The 19,845-nt window shown below is 39.1% G+C and overlaps 1 protein-coding gene and 1 long non-coding RNA gene across 2 annotated transcripts in view; one reads left to right on the forward strand and one right to left on the reverse strand.

Moving 5' to 3' along the window:
• Positions 1-3,291: 3,291 nt before the first annotated feature.
• Positions 3,292-4,757, reverse strand: LOC140594463 (uncharacterized). The gene is made up of 2 exons (XR_011995284.1): positions 4,648-4,757; positions 3,292-3,487 (listed from the first exon to the last, which is right to left on the reverse strand). It is a non-coding gene; the product is annotated as an uncharacterized lncRNA (long non-coding RNA).
• Positions 4,758-4,986: 229 nt separating this feature from the next.
• The window catches only part of ARMC8 (armadillo repeat containing 8), a 111,542-nt gene continuing 96,683 nt past the window's right edge, over positions 4,987-19,845 (forward strand). The window contains exon 1 of the mRNA XM_026018505.2: positions 4,987-5,307. Within this exon, the coding sequence (XP_025874290.2) occupies positions 5,263-5,307 (45 nt within the window). The 5' untranslated portion in view covers positions 4,987-5,262. The remainder of the gene's footprint in view (positions 5,308-19,845) is intronic.

The raw sequence follows: 19,845 nt of genomic DNA on the forward strand, positions 1-19,845 counted from the left end.
AATTGCTTAATTCACAACTACTTAATTTTTTACACTTAAATTCTTCACTGGGTATTTCCTGAGAACAGGGCTTTCTCTTTATAACAACAATTATCAAAGTCAAGATATTAGCAATGATTAGCAATCATCTAAAGATTTTGTTCAAATTTCACCAACCTTCCTGTTGATGTCCTTTGTGGCAAGAGGGGAAAAATGTTTTTTTTTTTCATTGTCCAGGATTCAATCCTAGATCACAAATTGCATTTGGTTGTCATGTCACTTTAGTTTCCTTTAACCTAGAACAATTCTTCAGCTTTTCTTTGCTTTTCATGACAATTTTAAAGGATATGAGTGTGTTATTTTGTAGAATAGCCCTCAATTAGGATTTATCTGATGTTTCCTCATCATTACACTCATGCATTTTTGGCAGGAATACTGTGGAAGTGATGCTATAACCTTATCAGTACATCCTATCGTGGTGTCTATTTAACTCATTAGTGGTGATTTTAATCAAAATTGCTTGAAAAAACTGGTATCTACCAAATTTCTCTACTATCATTAGTAATTTGTGGGAAGATACTTTGAGACTTGATAAATATCCTGTTCTTCACTATATTTTCATCAATTTAAGCATCCCTTGGTGATTTTTGCTTCAATTATAACTCACATGGTTGTCATGTGGTGGCTTTCAAATTCCATCATCTTTATCTGTAAGTTGGAATTCTACCAAATTTGCTTGTAAAAAGAACATTTTCTTTTTTTACTGTAATTTCTAATAAAAGACTTTTTTAATACCTTACTACTCCTGCTTTATACATATGCATATTTTGTACCTTCCAAACATTTGATGAATTACTAATGCATTATTTCCCATTGCAAAGGCATTGTAGATTTTGCTTAATTATCTTGTTGCTTAGGTGAGTGCTTAGTTGTCCCATGTAGGATAGGCCTGTGGAGTCCTAGGAGACTGTGAGGGCTCTGGTAGGAATTTTGAAAGAGAAAACTGTGCTCAAATTGATTGAGCCTCTTATTCAACCCCTGAGCAAACTTAAACAAATTATTGAACCTCTCTCAGAGTCTCACTTTTATTTCTGCCTGCTTGAAGTTGGGAACCATGTCTTTATACCACTTTGAATCCCTAGTAAATATGTGTACAAGTAACCCCACAGTTAGTGACTGTTAAACTGAACTATATCTCGTGTGCACCACCATTAATACATTTTCTCTTTTTGATCTAGCTAAAGATTCTCCTCTATTGTCAAATCCTTTTAAAGCTGCTTCTAAATTCCTTTTGAGGCCATTCAGTTTTTGGTTTACAACTATTCTTCTACACTTTATGTTTTCCTCCTTTTGCATAGGTATGTTTCTACTTTCAAGAATTTGACTTTCTCTAACCTGGCAGTTGCATTTAGATATTTATAAGTACTTTTCAGATTTCTTTCTGGCTACTTTTCATTTTGTATTACTATTTTTCCTTATTAAATTCACACTTTGTTGTCATTTTTTTCAGAAATTAATACTGCTCTGAGGTAAGAGCCATGGAAGGATGGGAAGAAATTTCATTCCTGTTTGTAGGGAAGTCAGTGTAGATATTTCCCTCTTCCCACTCACCACAGTGCCAGTTACCTGTTTTCTTGTTGCTGTTACATGGAAGTTTTATCAAAATTTCTTATTACCCCTCAATTTCCACTCATTAATTGGCTTTGATGAGTAAACCTACAGTTATTTAGCAGCAAAATTTGAACTACAAATGAGATCCTGATCCTCAAGCTTAAAAGTTTACTAATCAATTCTTCCTTCCTGTAAAATGGCTATGTCAGTCTTCTGGAAATAAAACAGAAATGCCTGAATAGCAGAGGTGTTGGATTCTTTGAGTCACATTCCGTATCTCCTGTCCACTCTGATTTCAGCCACAGTTGTAATGATGGTTCTGCTGCAAGCTCAGATTCATATTGTCAGTATTGCACCCCAAAAGCAAGCCAACAGATTCTGCTTTTCTATACCAGATTAAGGAAGCCCTCTCTATTCTGAGCACAAGTACAATCCAGGACAGTTACCAGCCCTGGGGAAATCCTCAACCAGTGCAGGATGGGAGAGTGGATAAATGCTCCAACTTCAAGAGGGACATCTGGGGGAGCATTCTGTACATTTTTCAGAGGCCCTCAAGGAGTAAGCAATGATTTCAATAATGGATCCTTATATTGACTTTTCCTTCTTTCTTTTCTTACACTCCCTGACCCATCAATTCTGTTCTCTGGAAACACTTCCCAAATAAACTACCTGCACTGAAATCACTATCCCATGATCTGCCTTTGGTGGTGCCCAAACTAAGTAAAAAGTTCATTCAATAAGCATTTACTAAGTGACTATTTTACGCTAGGCAGTGAGATAAAAGACTTAGCAGATAAAAATACTAGTACTTACCCTGAAGTGTATAATGAGGAGACAAGTAAACAATTACCAAAAAATTAAAATATATTGTTGGAGATACTGTGTTACTAGCAAGAACATGATGCAGGGACACCTGGGTGGCTCAGCAGTTGAGCGTCTCCCTTGGACTCAGGGCGTGATCCTGGAGTTCCAGGATTGAACCCCATGTAGGGCTCCCTGCGAGGAGCCTACTCCTCTGCCTATGTCTCTGCCTCTCTCTGTGTCTCTCATGACTAAATAAATAAAATCTTAAAAAAAAAAAAAAAAGAACATGATGTATAAAAACATGGGGAAGGGGTCACCTAACTTATACTTGGGAAAAGGGCTTCCTGGAGGTTGTATTGTTTGAGGTAATGGGTGAAGCATGGATAAATACAGCTATCACAACTCTATAAATATAAATGTCATATAAATGTCAGCTGAAATTTCATTCGATACTTTTATATCCTCTGTTCAAGGGTTATGCTCTGCTATGTTATAGTATGCAGAATATGACATGATTTTAGGTGATAGGTGGACATTTAAACTTTTTTGTAGTTATCATGTTAATATGTACTAGAATAAAAATAAGCACAAAAACTTGATTTTACAGACTCTTATGGTTTAGGATGAAGCTAAACTATTTAATGAATTGAAATTGACTTTAAAGAAAAATACTGAGTGAATAACAACACCCAGGTTCAGATGACAAAGTTTGCATGGGTGGTATGCAGATTACTGAAGTTTGGAGAATACTGCAGAAGGAAAAATCTGAAGTGAAATTCCTGCTTTCTAGAAACTCAACAGTTTGGGAAGACAGAGCCATGAGGAAGGATGATTAGGGATACAATAAATTTGAAAACCAAGTACAGGTTTCCCCCACAATGCAAAATTAGAGTGTTCTTTTCTTTTTAACATCTAAGAATTTATTTAAAGACACAAAACAGGGATCCCTGGGTGGCGCAGCGGTTTGGCACCTGCCTTTGGCTCAGGGCGTGATCCTGGAGACCCGGGATTGAATCCCACGTCGGGCTCCCGGTGCATGGAGCCTGCTTCTCCCTCTGCCTGTGTCTCTGCCCCTCTCTCTCTCTCTGTGTGACTATCATAAAAAAAAAAAAAAGACCCAAAACAGCTATATTAACAGATACATATATATTTGTTTTTTCTTTATGCTATTTAATGCTAGAGTGTTCTTATTAAAACTTTCTAAACTAAAATGGCATAAAGTGAAGAAGGAACACCATAACTTCACATGGAAACATTTTTGAGCATTCCCAGAGCTGAAAAATAACCTCTTTTAGGCATTTCTGATACCTTAGGCCATATCTTACTAACAGATGAACAAAATAAATGGAGATAAAGCACAGATGCTCACAGATACAGTTCAAAGCTATGGGTGGCTTGATGCTGAGATGCTGAATGTAGTAACCAGAGGAAGAGCTTGGGGATGCCACTCTCCCCTGCTGCCTGTGGTTGACAGGTGCCTTACAAAGGCTCACTGCAAAACACACACTGCTATTTTCATTTACTACCTTTTTTTCATAAAAGCAAAAATTCTCTTTGGGTTTCTTTGGTTAGCAAAAACAGATCTAACGTAGGGCTTTGCTAAAAGCAAAGTGGCTTAAGGGGAACTTTCTAGAATAGAAAGCAGTGAGAAGCAAAGTGAAAAGGTTAGAGGCTACAAGATCAGTTGGAAGGCTATTGCTCTAGGGCAGGGGAGAGGTAGTAACAGCCTGATTAAGGAGTGGCTATAAAAATAGAAAAAAAAAACAAGTAATGAAACAGGCTTACTGCAACCACTCTATGAAAACTGACTGGTTATAGACAGCAGGAAGGTGAAACCTGTCCAGCCAAGTCCAGGGCTGTTTTATACACACACATACACACCACACCCATAGACACACACATGGAGTGGGAAAGCTGAATTAATGAGAAAATATCATTAGAAGCATGTTTTTATTTGGCTTCAGTTATCAGAGCGCTTTAGTGTTAATTCTCGGATATTTGTCCCCCTTTTTTTTCTATTTGACTCAGAGACTGAGGAAATAGTAACATATATATATATATATATATATATATATATATATATATATATATATATATATATATAATGCTTTCTACATTCCAGTCCTGTTCTAAAGACCTTTAGTTTCCCGTTCTCATAACCCCTATTTTATAGAAGAGAAAGCTGAAGCATAGGGAGGTTAAGTAACTTGGCTGGACGTAATGCAACTGATAAGTGAAGTAGCAAAGACTAACCCAGGCGTTCTGGCTCCAGAGTATCTCTTCTTAACACTACACCAGAATTAATGGGTCGAGCAGATTACGCCGAAGACCTGGTTCGGAGACCACAGTCCCTTCATCTGTAAAATGGCGATAACCACGCTAGGAACCTGCTGCAAAGGAGCGAGATATGTATAGGAACGTGAACTTCAAATTACATATGCGACTCCACACACTCACTAGTCTTTATCATGTGAAGAGGTGAGCTGCATTGTAACGACTCAGCCCGTGAAGTTTGCAGCTCCAAGAGCGAGACCCCGCCCCTGTGGCTCCGCCCACCGCGAGCGGCAGGTGGGGCCGGCAGATCTTCTTTGCGCATGCGGAAACTGCTGCCCGCTCCCACCTCTAACCCAGGCTGAGAGTAGCTGCCGTTTCTGAGACGACGATTCGTCAGGAGACGCTTGGCGCGGTTTTCCTTTTCTCTCCCCTCTGCGGGCCCTGGTCGTACTTCAGCTGTGCCTAGAGTGTGGTGTGTTCTCGTCTGTCTGCCTGTCTCTCCGCAGAAGGTGCCTGTCGTTGGCCCAGTAGTTCCCTGTCGAAAGTGCCGGCCCCCGCGCCGGCACCGGCCGTAGCCGGGTGGGAAGGCTCAAGATGGCGTGCCTGTTGGAGACCCCAATCCGCATGAGCGTCCTCTCGGTGAGTGACCGCCGCAGCCGCCCGCCAGCTCGAGAGCTCGGGCCGGCCCGCAACACTCACCCCAAACATGGAGTGCCTCCTGGAACACCACCCCTTGGGGTGGCTTCCGGCTCAGCTGTGGGCCGTGGGGAGAGAGAGGGTGGGCGGGAGGAATAGACGGGACCCCGACCGAGCCAGAAACGTCTAACTCCGGGAGCGCCCACCGGTGCCGTTGCTCAGGTGGCCTCTGGCGGACGGGGTGGTTGGGCATACGGGCGGCTGGTCCGGCGGCTCGGCTTGGGTCTTGCCAGGTGCTTCGCTGAACCTTCCTGTTAGCGTTGCCGCTTCTCCGGGCCGAGCGCTGTACCCTGTGGGGCGCGGGGCTTGCTCCTGGCCTGGGAGGGAGCGCCCGTCCAGACCCCCCGCGGCGTTGGCAACGAGGGGTGCAGGCGCTTCGGCCCCCACAGCCTGCGAGCGGCCAGGCACGGGCTAGAACCGCTTGCTTCTTGGCAACGGGGATTTCACGTCAGCTGCAGCGTGTGTAGTTATTTGAGCTCCTCTGCTCTGCCCTGCTCTGGAGGTCGCAGCTCCGAGTCTAAAGGAACCTGTGCCTGGCATTACTTTTTTTTTTTTTTTTGCTTTTAAGGGGAGTCAAACGCTGAGAAAAAGAAAAAAATTAAAATTTTCCTACTACTATTGAAAGAAGGGAATGTATTGACTGGCCAGGAAGTAATACCTAGTTGTTTGTTTTGTTTTGTTTTGTTTTGTTTTTTCTTCAAATTAAATCCGGAAATACAACTTTCACTTTTCACTCTATGGCTCTTGAGAACCAGGACCCGGAGTGAAAGTTACTGAGGAATAACTCCAGAGGATTTTTACAACGATTTAGAGCTGTCCAACTCAGAGAAGAGTCACTTTACCTACCAATGGTCCATCTGCTGTTGTTGGAAATAGGCAAAGACTCGTTGGCCATCTTTTAGACTTGGGGAAAGCTGTCTGGTTGGATTACAGATGCTTCGATTTGTCAGGTTCCTAGAATCTGTGACTCCAGCGGATTTCTTTTCTCTCCCCTGACTTCCCCCATTGATTCACCTATCTGGAAGCCCTTAGGGCATTAGCTGTGATTCAGGGTTAGAACGCTGTGGCATACCAGAACCAAGATCATTTAATTTGGGGGGATGGGGGCTGTCACCAGATTTGCCTCCTGATGGGTTTTAGCAGTCCTTTTCCTTATTTTATACAGCAATGGGGGCAACACTGTTCATCTAGGTATTGAATCAGGTTTGCCTTTTTTTTTTTTTTTTAAGGTTTGTCTTTTATTCTACCTCTGTAATATTTTGTGGGAGATCAGGTGAATGACTTTTCCCTCATGTTTCCTTTTTTTTTTAAGTATGCCTCTCACCTGTCCTCAATTCCCTTTAATTATCTTGTTTATCTTTTTTTTTTTAACGTTTTATTTATTTATTCATGAGAGACAGAGAGAGAGGCAGAGACACAGGCAGAGGGAGAAGCGGCTCCTGCAGGGAGCCCGATGTGGGACTCGATCCTAGGTCCCCAGGATCACGCCCTGGGCTGAAGGTGGCACTAAACCGCTGAGCCACCCAGGCTGCCCATGTTTATCCTTTATTTCACCTGAAGCTTTACTTTTTGTACACTGTTAACTTGTGTCGTGCCTACAGTTGAAAATTTTCATTTGTTTCACTCCCTCAGTAAAAATATTTCCTGTTTAATTCTATGCAGAAACTTCTATTCCCTACTTCTGGGGATTTGCTTTAGTTCTAATGTCACCGAAGGCTAATTTATTTTTCACAGTCCCAACGCCTTGTCTGTCAGTTCACCAGTTACAGAGCCTTGAAAAATCAGACACCACTGTGGCACAACCGTTTGAAATAGAGTGCAGGTGGAACAGGAAATATTAATCAGAAATTACCTTGAAATAATTGATTCCTTTAATATAGGCTGCTTACTGTGCACCAGTTATGTACAAAACTGTAATGGAATACATTTTAGGGAATGCCAAGGATGAGATCAGATATGCCCTCAGGGATCTTACAGTCTGAAGGAGCCCACAGTCCGATAAACATAGTTCAAGCAAGGGGCAAATCAAATGCCTTTAAAGGTTTCATTCAAGGCCCTTTGTACCTTCTCCCCATGAGAGATCTCTTTCACTCTTACAACCTTAACTGTGATCAACTCATAGATTACCTTGCCAACCTTGACTTTTTTCCACCTAGTCTCACATCTTCAATTGCGTGGATGTTACCTAAGACTTTTTTTTCCCTCTAGTATCTATTTTTTCCCCATTAGTATCTATATTATTCAATGAATTATCATTGAATTTAAATAAATTATTGAATTGTATTATTGGTTTCAGAGGTAGAGGTTAGAGATTCATCAGTCTTATATAATACCCAGTGCTCATTACATGCCCTCATTAATACTCATCTCCCAGTTACCCCATCATCCCGTCCCTCTCCCCTCCAGCAACTCACAGTTCGTTTCTTATTAAGAGTCTCTTTATGGTTTGTCTGTGTCTCTGATTTCATCTTGTTTTATTTTTTCCTCTTTCCTCCTTATGATCCTGTTTTGTTTCTTAAATTCTAGGTATGAGTGAGATCATATAATTGTCTTTCTCTGATTGACTTACTGCACTTAGCATAATATCCTTTAGTTCCACCCACATTGTTGAAAATGGCAAGGTTTCTTTCTTTCTTTCTTTCTTTCTTTCTTTCTTTCTTTCTTTCTTTCTTTCTTTCTTTCTTTCATGACTGAGTAGTAGTCCATTGTGTGTATATATGCCATTCTTTATCCATTCATCTGTAGATGGACATCTGGGCTCTTTCCACAGTTTCGCTATTGTAGACATTGCTGCTATAAATATTGGGGTGCAGGTGCCCCTTCACATCACTACATTTGTATCTTTGGGGTAAATAAATACCCAGCAGTGCAATTGCTGGGTCATAGGGTAGCTCTATTTTCAAATTTTTGAGGAGCCTTCCTACTGTTTTCCAGAGTGGCTGTACCAGTTTGCATTACTACCAACAGTGTAAGAGGGTTCCCCTTTTTCTGCATCCTCGCCAACATCTGTCATTTCCTGACTTTATTTATTTTAGCCATTCTGACCGGTGTGAGGTGGTATCTCATTGTGGCTTCGATTTGTATTTGCCTGATGGCGAGTGATCATGTGTCTGTTGGCTATGTCTTCTTTGGAGAAATGTCTGTTCATGTCTTACCTGAGACTTCTAACAAAGCACATTCCCTTCTCCCAAGAGACTTAATTGAGACTTTCCATTTCTATTAATGGTACTGTCTTTCATTGATCAGTCACTGTTAAACCTCTTGAATTATCTTTGGCTCTTCCCCCCCTTTCATGGTCCTGTATCTAATCAGTCCTTAAGTTCTTTTGGCTCTTATGTTTCAGACATCTCCCATGGCCACCCTCTCATATCATTTTTGTGCCTGCACTACCACAGAGTCCTCAGAATTACTTTTAACGCTCCTTATGTCTTAACCTTTCAGTTCAAGTCCATTCTCTACCATAATTTTCCTATAGAAGACATTGGACATACTGTTTTCCTGTTTCAGTTCTTTGGTAGGTTCCTATTGATGAAAGGCTGATAATCCTGTTCACTTTGGACATAAGAGTCTTTATTTTCTGCATGAACTGTCTATCCCATATAAACTGTCTTTCCCAGATTGAAGTGATCTTGGATTCTTCCAAACCCAGTAACTTCTTGTCTGCCTACTCATTTGTACATATGAATTATAGCTTTGTACGGATTCATTCATGTAATATATTTTGAACTTCTGTCATTTGCCAGGCATGGCGCTGGGTTTGGGAATACAGTGGTGAGCTGCACAGACCTATCTCTGCCCTTTGGAAATTTTAGCCTAATGAGTATAGATGTCAAATCATTACACAGTTCTTTAATTGTGAATGACGATTAGTGTTATGAATGAAAAATATAGGGTGGTGTATGACCATGTAGTAGAGGAACCTGATATCGAGGGCCGGGAGGAGAGCTAGTGAGGATTTCCCTGAAGAAGTGATAATGAACCGAGAGTTTAGGGATGGTTAAGAATTAACTAGAAAAACAGAAGAATGTTCTGGGCAAAGGAAACTGCTTTTGCAGAAGCCCTGAGGCCTTTAATAATTGTTCTGTCTTAGTAAATTAATTCAGAGGTAAGTGCTTGACCTTTTTCTTAACCCCACTGGTATTTATAGCACCATGTCTTGCATGTACTAGGTATTCAGTAAATGGTTGAACTATCTATTTTGGGGATTTGAACAAACTCTCTGGCTATCTTTTTTTTTTTTTTTTTTAAGATTTTATTTATTTATTAATGAGAGACAGAGAGAGAGACACAGAGAGAGAGAAGCAGAGACACAGGCAGAGGGAGAAGCAGGCTCCATGATCCGAGGTCTCCAGGGTCACGCCCTGGGCTGAAGGCCGCGCTAAACCGCTGAAACCCCCGGGTTGCCCTCCCGCTATCTTTTCTAGGCCACACAGTGATCATCCCTAGCCATCTTTGGTTTGCACTTTGGTTTGCCTTACCCTTTTCAACAAATTTATAAATTCTCCCATATTTCCCAACTCTTGGATGATTTCACATTGATTGTTTAAAACTTTTTATTTTGAAGTAATTATAGATTCATGGGAAGTTGCAAAGATAGTACAGAGAGATCCTGTGCATGCTTTGCCCAGTTTCCCTTGTTAGTTACATTTATTTATAACTATAGTACAATATCAAAACCAGGAAGTTGATATTGGTAGAAGTACTTATATAGTTCTTTATCATTTTATTATGTCTACAGTGTAGCCATCACCACAATCAAGATAAAGAATTAGTCTATCATCACAAAAATCTCCCTTATGCTACCTCAAACCTACCTACACCCTCTGCCCACTATCTCTAACCCCTGTTAACACCTAATTTCCACCTCTGTAATTTTGTCATGTTCTGTAATGTTACATAAATACAGTATGTGACCTTTTGAGATTGACGTTTGTCACTCAACATAATGCTCTTGAGATCCATCCAAGTTGTGTGTATCAATAGTTTGTTCCTTTTACTGCTAAGTAGTATTCCATGGTATGGATGTCATATTTAGCTATAAACCTGTTACACATTTTGGTTATTCCCAGTTTTTGCCTGTTATAACCTGCAGTGAACAATCATATACAGGTTTTTGTGTGATCATAACTTTTCATATTTCTGAGATTAGTGCCCAGGAGTATAATTACTAGGTTATATGGTAAATGTATGTTTAGTTCTTAAAGAAACTAGCACTTTTCTAGAGTGTATATACTATTTTACATTCCCATCAGTAATGTGTGAGAGATCCAGTTTCTCTGTACCCTCAACTAGCATTTGGAAGTCATTTTTTGTTTTATCTATTCTAAGTAGATATGTAGTGATAACTTACCATGGTCTTAATTTGCATTTCTCTAATGACAAGTAGTGTCAAAAATATTTCCATTACTTATATGCCATTCATATCGTTGAATATGAGAAATACTTTAGTGAAGTATTTCTTCATATCCTTTTGCCCCTTTTCTAATTGTACTGTTTTTTTTTTGTTTGTTTTTTTTGTTTTTTTTTTTACTGTTTGTTTTTTAACTGCTGAGTTTTGAAAGCTCTTTATAGATTCTAGGTATGAGTCCTTTGTCAGGTGCTTAGCAAATATTTTCTCCCAAGTCTGTGGATTATCTTTTCAGTCCTCTATAACTATAGATTAAAAAATAAACTTTTTTTATTTTCTCCCAAGTCTGTAGAATATCTTTTCATCCTCTATAACTATAGGTTAAAACATAAATTTTGATCTCAACTTCACACAGCATACAAAAATTAATTCAAAATGGATCATAGATTCAATTGTAAGACATTAAGTGAAACTTGTAGAATAAACAAGAGAAAATCTGCAGAACCTTGGGCTTAGTGAAGAAGTCTTAGACATAATAACAAAAACATGACCTATTTAAGAAAAAAATTTTTAAATTAAAAATTAGTAAGTGGACTTAACCAAAATGAAAATTTATCTTTGTGAAAGACTCTGTTAAGAGGATGATCACATTTTACTGTGGTCACTTTGTAATGATTTGAGAGAGGCAAAGTAATAAAATTTTATTGCATAGCATTGTAGGCTGCTGTAGACAGCTAAGGCATCTATTAATTTTAGTTGTCTTCTTTAACAATGTATTCTTAGTGCTATTATGCCTTTTTGACAAGCAGCTAGTAGAACTATACAGGGTATTCCAAGTCTGATTCAGGGTATTCCTTGATTTTGTTCTGTCCTTGGTAATTATAAGCATTTGTTGGACTTAAGCTGCATATTGATTTGCTCTCTTAACGTGGACAGCTGACAATAGGAAGAATTTTTATGTGAAGTTAAGGCCAGCTATACGATAAGCATGAATTTGGCCTCTTGGTTTTTAGTAATAAATGCAAAGCAAAATATGGTCAATGCATTTTAAATTTTGTCATTAATTCACTCCACAAAGCATGAGGAAGCTCAGGATATGTTAGGAGGTATTCCTAAAAGGAATTTAGCAGTATGAACTTCCAAGTCTTTACTGGCAATGTGTGAGGAATGGGAGATGATCATTGTTTGTTTCGAGGCATAAGGTTGTCTCTTTAAGGGAAGATTGCCACCTGAATTGAGACATTGAGTGCTCAAGGAGTCTTTTAAGCTTTACAAAGAGTTAGAAACACTTTCATGTAGGGTCTTTCTATTTCATTGGAGATTTAGCTCCTGTGTCCTCCCATTATCATTAAGAATTTCAAAATACTCCTGGGAGCCAGGAATTTCAATGGTTTTGACTTGTATCTTTTTTATTCCTGATTTGGCAATTGCTTTGCAGTGCCATCTGTCATATTGGCTTCTGGGTAAAGATATGGAGTTACTGACAAAGAAATATTCCTCTTACTTTCTGGAAACTGGAGAACAGCTGCCTTTGCTGAGCAGTGGTGCTATGATCCATGGGACTATTTAGATAGGATTGAAAGCTATTCCAAATAAGAGCTGTTTTGCAGAAACATCCCCAACTTGTCACTTTTATAAAGGAAAACTGATCCTCTTTCTATAAAATCAGAAGAATAATGAGTTAGCTATATTCTCCAGTATATTCATAATATAGTTAATTGGAGGAGGGGGGAATGACAAGGGAGTATCATGCTGCCTCATGAACATGAAAAGTTGTGGTCCATTGGGAAAAGTTTCCGGCTCATACGATCTATTAATATTTGGTGGTCTTTACCATCTGCAAAGTTATTATAGTACATGAGATTCTTTCACTACAGGAGTTTTAAGAATTTATTAGGCTTTCAAAAAGTTATATGTGGTCACTAATTGGATAAGGGGAATGAAGAAAAGAGTTATGATCATAATCAAACATGATTGACAGGATTTTTACCTTTACAACTATGTAGTATTGTGTACTGAGGATTGGGAGAGGAGCATGTTAGGAAGTAAGGAGGAAAAATAAATTTCATTTTAGACATGCTGAGTTTGCAGTGTTTTCTGGACATTCCTGTTTTAGAGCTGTCCAATAGGCAGTTGGATATTCTGGAGTGTTTTCCATACCACCAAGTAATTCTCTAGTTCTCCATGGACCCCAGCCAGGTGTCTTACAATTTAACTCAATTCTGACACTGTCTGCCTGACCTGATAGAGTCAGATCCCACAGGTAAAGGGTTCAGTCCTACAAGACACCAGTTCTAAGTCCAGTTTGTTCTGGATCAGGTCCTAGTTGTAAGTCCAGGTTGTTGTTCTGTGCCTCTGGCTGATCAGCTGTAAATCAGAGGTTCTCACAATGCCCTCCTTGGTTTCGGTAATTTGTTAGAATGGTTCACAAAGCTCAGGAAAACCTTCACTTATGTTTCCCAGTTTATTACAAATGATACAGATGAGCAGCCAGATGATGAGATACATGAAGATCCAGACATGTCCCAAATGCAAGAACTTCTGTCCCCATGGAATTGGGGTATGCCACTCTCCCAGGACATGGATACATTGACCAGCCCAGAAACTCATCAGATTTTATTGAGCTTTAATCACCAGCACTCCCTTTCCTCCCCTCACACACCATTTTTCCCCTTCCCAGAGATTGCTGGGTTGGAATGGAAGTTCCAGCCCTCTAATCACATGGTCTTTCTGGTTATCAGTCTTATCCTGAGGCTCTCTTGAGGCCCTAGCCTAATTGTTCATTAGCATAAACTCAGTGTGCTCAAAGGGGAATCTTTATGAATAACCAGAGACACTCCTATCACTTAGGAAGTCCCAAGAGTTTTAATAGCTTTGTGCCAGGAACTGGGACAAAGACCACATGTATTTGTTGTACCACACACATAAAGATCTAGTGCATAAACCTGGGGTGATCATTTGGGAGTCATCCCCATACTGATCAGTGGTTCTGACTTACTAAGGCTAAGAGTCTCAACACCCTTGTCCCCAGAAAAACGTGCATCTGTTTAAAGAATCACATAATTTCAAGTGGTTTATGATTCCGTGAAACCTACACATCAATCTTGAGTTAATAATTCCTTTTTTTTTTATTAATTCCAAAGTCAGTCTCAAAAATATATATAGCAAAATTTAGAGGTCGTTTGCATTCATTTTTGAATGTAAAAATTGTAACAATAATAAGGTTTTGAAATTCATGTCACGTATCATGTGGAGACTTGGCTCTGAAGAACCATGATCTTTTGCCCAGAATATGTAGTGATCTATAAGATGCACTACCTTTACAGAAATGGTTTTGTATAGTAGATGGTGTAGCAGGCCTGGAGGAAAAGGGTAGGTCAGCTGGAAATCCACAAAGTAAGACACTTGGGGGGTCTGAGCACAGACAAAACAGAATAGACAGAGATTACAAGTGGCTGGTGATAGTGGCATGATTGTCACAGGCACAGTGTGGGTGACAGGTCAGACAGATCCTTAGTGGTACTATAGTAGGAAAGCTAATGTACCAATTGTTGAAGCGGTGGGCTGAGTCTGAGTCAAGCACCATGGATAGCTCCGATGCAATGATATTCACTGTCTCTAAGAATCAGAAGCAAATAAGTCCTTTTTAAAAAATCAGGAGACAGCTACTCAGGACACTACCAGTTACAACGTGTACCATGAAAGATGGTACCCAGGATCTCTGAGTCATTATATGATTTCAATCTTGAGTAATAATTTAAACTATTCTTGTGGTCCACCCATGTCTGAATAGCCTCACTCTTGTTCTGTCAAGATTGAGAAGCAAGCATTTGTATACATTCTAGTGGGTTTCCTGAGCTATCTTACCATCTTGGGAGGCATTTAAAAGAACCTCAGCGAACCCAGAGAGCATCTCAGTATTTGTAAAACTGATCACAATCCTTGTCATTCCTATGCCCTAGACCTTTGTCTCCTTGGACTTCCATATTCTGCTTTGTACCTTACTTAGTTCTTTACTCCGTCTGGAAGGATCTCTTCTTGGCCCTCAATCTTTAGACATTCCCTGCTATATTGAAGAGTAAGTGAATAGAATTTAATAGTAGGAAGGGACCTTAAAGATCATCCAAAACCAAACAACTCCTTGTGATTTGACCATATTTTAAAAGGATAAAGATTTCAGTACCTGATTAGAAAGAGGCATGAATGCTAAATTGCTTCCAGTTCTTGCAACCACCAAAGTATGTTTATAGCAATTGTTGATATTACACAGAAGCTATAATAATATTTTATTTATTATTTATTTATTTATTTATTTATTTATTTATTTATTTATTTTATTTATTCATAGAGACACACACACACACAGAGAGAGAGAGAGAGAGAGAGAGAGAGAGGCAGAGACACAGGCAGAGGGAGAAGCAGGCCCCATGCAGGGAGCCCGGTGTGGGACTCAATCCCAAATCTCCGGGATCATGCCCTGGACTGAAGGCAGTGCTAAACCACTGAGCCACCCAGGGTGCCCTAATATTTTATTATATTAAAAATTCACTACAGAAAAAGTAAAGGCTACTCTTCATATCCCTAGCTTGCTCTGGCTTTTAAATTATGAAAATAAAAAACCCTCTTTATATGAGTGTGAATTACGGAGTTTTTGGAAGAAATCTGCAGATGAACTTTAGTTCATTCTTGCCATTTTTTTTTTTTAATTGGGGAAAACTGAGAACTAGAGAGGCAGACTTACCCACTGTCATATCCTATTATATAAAGTGTCAGAGCCATATATTCAAACACCTAATTAAAAACAAAACAAAACTGTGTGCACAGCCTTACATTTTAGAATTTTGGAACTCTGAGCCCTGATTTACTGTTTTCAAGTGTTTCCTTAACATGTAAAGTCTGATTTTCAGTGTTATTTATTGAGAGTTCAGGGTTGCCTCTTATCCAGGTAGATTAAATTTAAAAATTATGTATTTAAGTATTTTCATGATTGTGTTTGTGAAATTTTTTTTTTTTTTTTTTTTTTTTTTTGTGTGTGTTTGTGAAATTTAAAGCTGATTGTAGGGATGCCTGGGTGGCTCAGTGATTGAGCATCTGTCTTCAGCTCAGGGCATGATCCCAGAGTCCTGGGATCAAGTCCTGCATCGGGCTCCCTGCAGGGAGCCTGCTTCTCCTTCTGCCTGTATCTCTGCCTCTCTCTCTCAGTATGTCTCTCCTGAATAAATAAAATCTTTAAAAAAAAATTAAAAATAAGAAAAGCTGATTGTATCCTAAGAGTCTCAGTTGTCATTATATTATTATACTCTATGCATATAGGGTCCAGTCAAGCTGAAGTGCCATTTTAGAAACCTTCTAAAGTAGCTAGAGGCTGCCGAAATTAGGGCTTTGCTTAATATGGAGATAGAGGATGCTATGAACCTCTAGAAACACCAAGGTATGAATCCCATGATAAAACAAGTAAAGGATAAAAATAGTTGCAAAAAACCAATGTGACATGTCTGAAAGAATTTGAATGAGAATATGATTGAGTTCTAATGGGGCAGAAGTTTACCAGAATTCAAAAAGTAAAAGAAAAACAACAAAACACCAAATCTTGGGTTTTAAATAGTACTTGGGCATTTTCGTCTCATTTTTCTTTATTTTGGAGGCTGGTGGGAATATTGGAATACATAGGAAGCTCATGGTAACTACCTGCAAGGAAAAGGTCAGACTTTGTTGATGATTTTATTTAATTAACTTATTTTTTAAAGATTTTATTTATTTATTTATGAGAGAGACAGAAAGAGACAGAGACATAGGCAGAGGGAGAAGCAGGCTCCATGCAGGGAGCCTGATGTGGGACTAGATCCCAGGATTCCAGGATCATGCCCTGAGCCGAAAGCAGACGCTTAACCACGGAGCCACCCAGGCGGCCCTGATGATTTTATTTTTTTGTATTGTCCCAGATGGGCAGATTTATTTTGCCCTCAAAATTAGGAAAGAATTCTCTAGAAGTTAATTTTAATAGTGAAATAAACTGTCTGGCAGAGGAATACTGTGTATCACCAAAACTCTTAAAGCAATTGTGAGGCAATATTTAGGATTTTGTGAATTTATCTCTCCAGAACACAACCAGAATAAAGGGAGAGGCATATGATTTGAAATTAGGGTACAGTTTAGTAAAATACTTTTAAAAAGTATTGATTTCGGGGGCACCTGGGTGGTGCAGTCAGTTAAGCGTCCAACTCTTGGTTTCAGCTTAGGTCATGATCTCAGGGTCATGAGATTGAGCCCTGTAACAACTCTGCACTCAGCACTGCATCTGCTTTGGACACTTTCTTCCTTTCCCTCTACCCCTCCCCACTGTGCATGCTCATGTGCACAGTCTCTCTCTCTATCTCTCTCAAATTAATCCTCAAAGTATTGATTTCTGGTATTCTGGACGTGGCAGCCCTACTCTTTAGGGACAACTACAAACATATCAAATGTCATGAGCTTTAAAATGAATAATTGAGAATTTGTGACTGATCTAAGCAGTACACTTATTTGGCATTTCCAGAAATTGTCAGAATGAGAAAAGAAAGCATTTTTGGACTGAGAGTTTTGGAGGGGTCAGAAAATCAAATTTTGGTTTCACATTATTTGGGGAATGGATAAGATTCTGGTGCTTCCGGTTGACTGGAACGTTAAGAGCTGGTTCAGTTGATGGCCCCCAACACTAATTTGTAGTGCCTCCTTGGCTATCCTGAAGTGAAATTCATAGATAAGTTAACTGTTCTCCCATGTTACTTTTAGTTATTTTTAAAGATTTTATTTATGTATTCTCCATTAATTCGTTCATTCATAGCTCGAGTGAGGGAATGGGGGAGGGGAGAGAGAGATAGAGGGTGAGATAATCCCAAGCTGGCTCCAGGCCCAATGCGTAGCCTGACAACAGGGCTCAATCTCAGGATCCTGAGTTTATGACCTGAGCCAGAATCAATAGTCAATTGCTTAACTGAGCCACCCAGGTGCCCCTCATATGTTCCTTTTAAAGAGTTGCCATTGTGGGCACCTGGGTGGCTCAAACATCTGCCTTTGGTTCCATGGTCATGATTCTGGGGTTCTGGGATGGAACTCCTGGGTTGGGCTCCTGACTCAGCAGGGAATCTGCTTTTCCCTGCCCCTCTCCTGCTTGTGCTCTCTCTTGCTCTCAAATAAAATCTTTTTTAGAAAATAAAGAGTTGGCATTATGTCCCAGGTCGTATTAAGGGAGAAAGAGAAGGAAATAATATAATTTGAGTAGTACTCAGGTACTACTATAAGAAAGAAGTGATTACCAGTAGTGATATATTTGTAGGTGTAGAAATTTGGCTGTGAATGTGATTGCTACACTCCAGGCTGATATAGCTAGAATGTAACAGTTACTTAAATACACTAAGTGATGGTGTTTTATGTAACTTTTGAAATGAACAATTTTTGGTTCTAACAAGACAAAGTATAACTTTTTCCTTATTCATATGGGAGTTGCATTCTTGGGAAAATCACTGTACTGTAAAATACAAAATGTATTTCGTGTTTATATGTGAAATAGATTCTAGGCTCAGAATATTTTTAAAATTTTATTTTTGCCTATACAACTGCATAGTGTAAAGTCTTTTACATGTGGGTCCGTTGTCCCATGCATTGCAGAACATCCAGCCATCTTTCTTAGTCCTTGTCCACCTAGATATCAGTAGTACCTGCTGTCATCATTTACGTGAATTTATAACATGTATCTTAGAGAATAGTGCTGTTCCTGTTTATAACCGCTAAACACATGGGACTATCTGAGTAGTGTATCTTAAGTGTACCTCCCTCTTTCTCTCCTGCCCTTTTCCCTCCCCTAACTTATAAGAGTGTATAGTATAAGGACTTGGAAATAAATGTGCTATTAAACATTTTCCCCTGTAGCAGGTACAGTCCTCTAATATCTTATTTGTCTATTACATTTACTGTTTTTTGTCCTTCTCTCCTTGCTGAAATGTAAGGTCTGCAAAGGTGGCCTGGCAGGGGCAGAGGAGTGTCTTTGTTCATTACCTAGAACAAAAATGTCTGCATAGTTGTTTAAATATTTGTTGACTGAATTAAAGGGTACAACTTCAGCTTTGTTTTGGATTCCCAAGTGCATACTATATCATTACAATACTAAATTGCATTTCTCAAACAACCACATTGCTTCAGAACTCTCTTGTGCACGTATTCTGCTCCATACCTACAGTCCTTGTCTTTTTTCCTCCATTTTTCACCTACCAAAATGATACTAGTATTTCAGATTGATTATGCTCACTGCTTAGACACCACCTCCCATTCCACTTCTAATTTTAGTACTTAATTAGATTTTCAATTTTCTTTTTATATTGTATTCACTTACTACATTTATCCTGTATTATAAGTTACACTTATAAGTTACATATATCTTTATTTCGTTTCTGTGCTTTGAATGCCTTAAGGTAAGGGATAATTTCTTTTTTTTTTTTTTTAAGGGATAATTTCTTATCTCTTACCAACATCTAGCTTTCTGCCTGATAAATGAGCGATATTCACATGCTGAATTTCAGCCTGAAATAGGTTTTAAATGCAATCTTCATAGAATTCAAACATTCTTAATTTTTAGTTGTGTTTTCTTTCATCTCTCCCCAAAACCAGGATTTATCCTTATAATGCTGAATGATGAGCATTATGAACAGTTTTATCTTGAAGTTCCTAATAATTTGAGGAATAATTGAGATATTAAATTTTGATTGGCAGTTACTAATTTAAACATTCATTTCTGGGCAGCCCTGGTGGCGCAGTGGTTTAGTGCCACCTGCAGCCCAGGGTGTGATCCTGGAGACCCAGGATCGAGTCCCACGTTGGGCTCCCTGCATGGAGCCTGCTTCTCCCTCTGCCTGTGTCTCTGCCTCTCTCTGTGTGTCTCTCATGATAAATAAATAAAATCTTAAAAAAAAAACAAAATAAATAAACATTTATTTCTTAGGGGTCAGAATTTCCCATTGACAACTGTTCTTTTTAATTTCTAAACATCATATAGTGAGAAAATAGATTTGAAAATGTTTTATAAACTGTAACAAACTAAACATTTGGTATTATAAAACTACCTCCCTCTGCTTCTGGGTTGATTATATGGGAGAGAGGAC

The sequence above is a fragment of the Vulpes vulpes genome, chromosome 11 (assembly GCF_048418805.1).
Source record: "Vulpes vulpes isolate BD-2025 chromosome 11, VulVul3, whole genome shotgun sequence".
Classification (NCBI taxonomy): Eukaryota; Metazoa; Chordata; class Mammalia; order Carnivora; family Canidae; genus Vulpes; species Vulpes vulpes.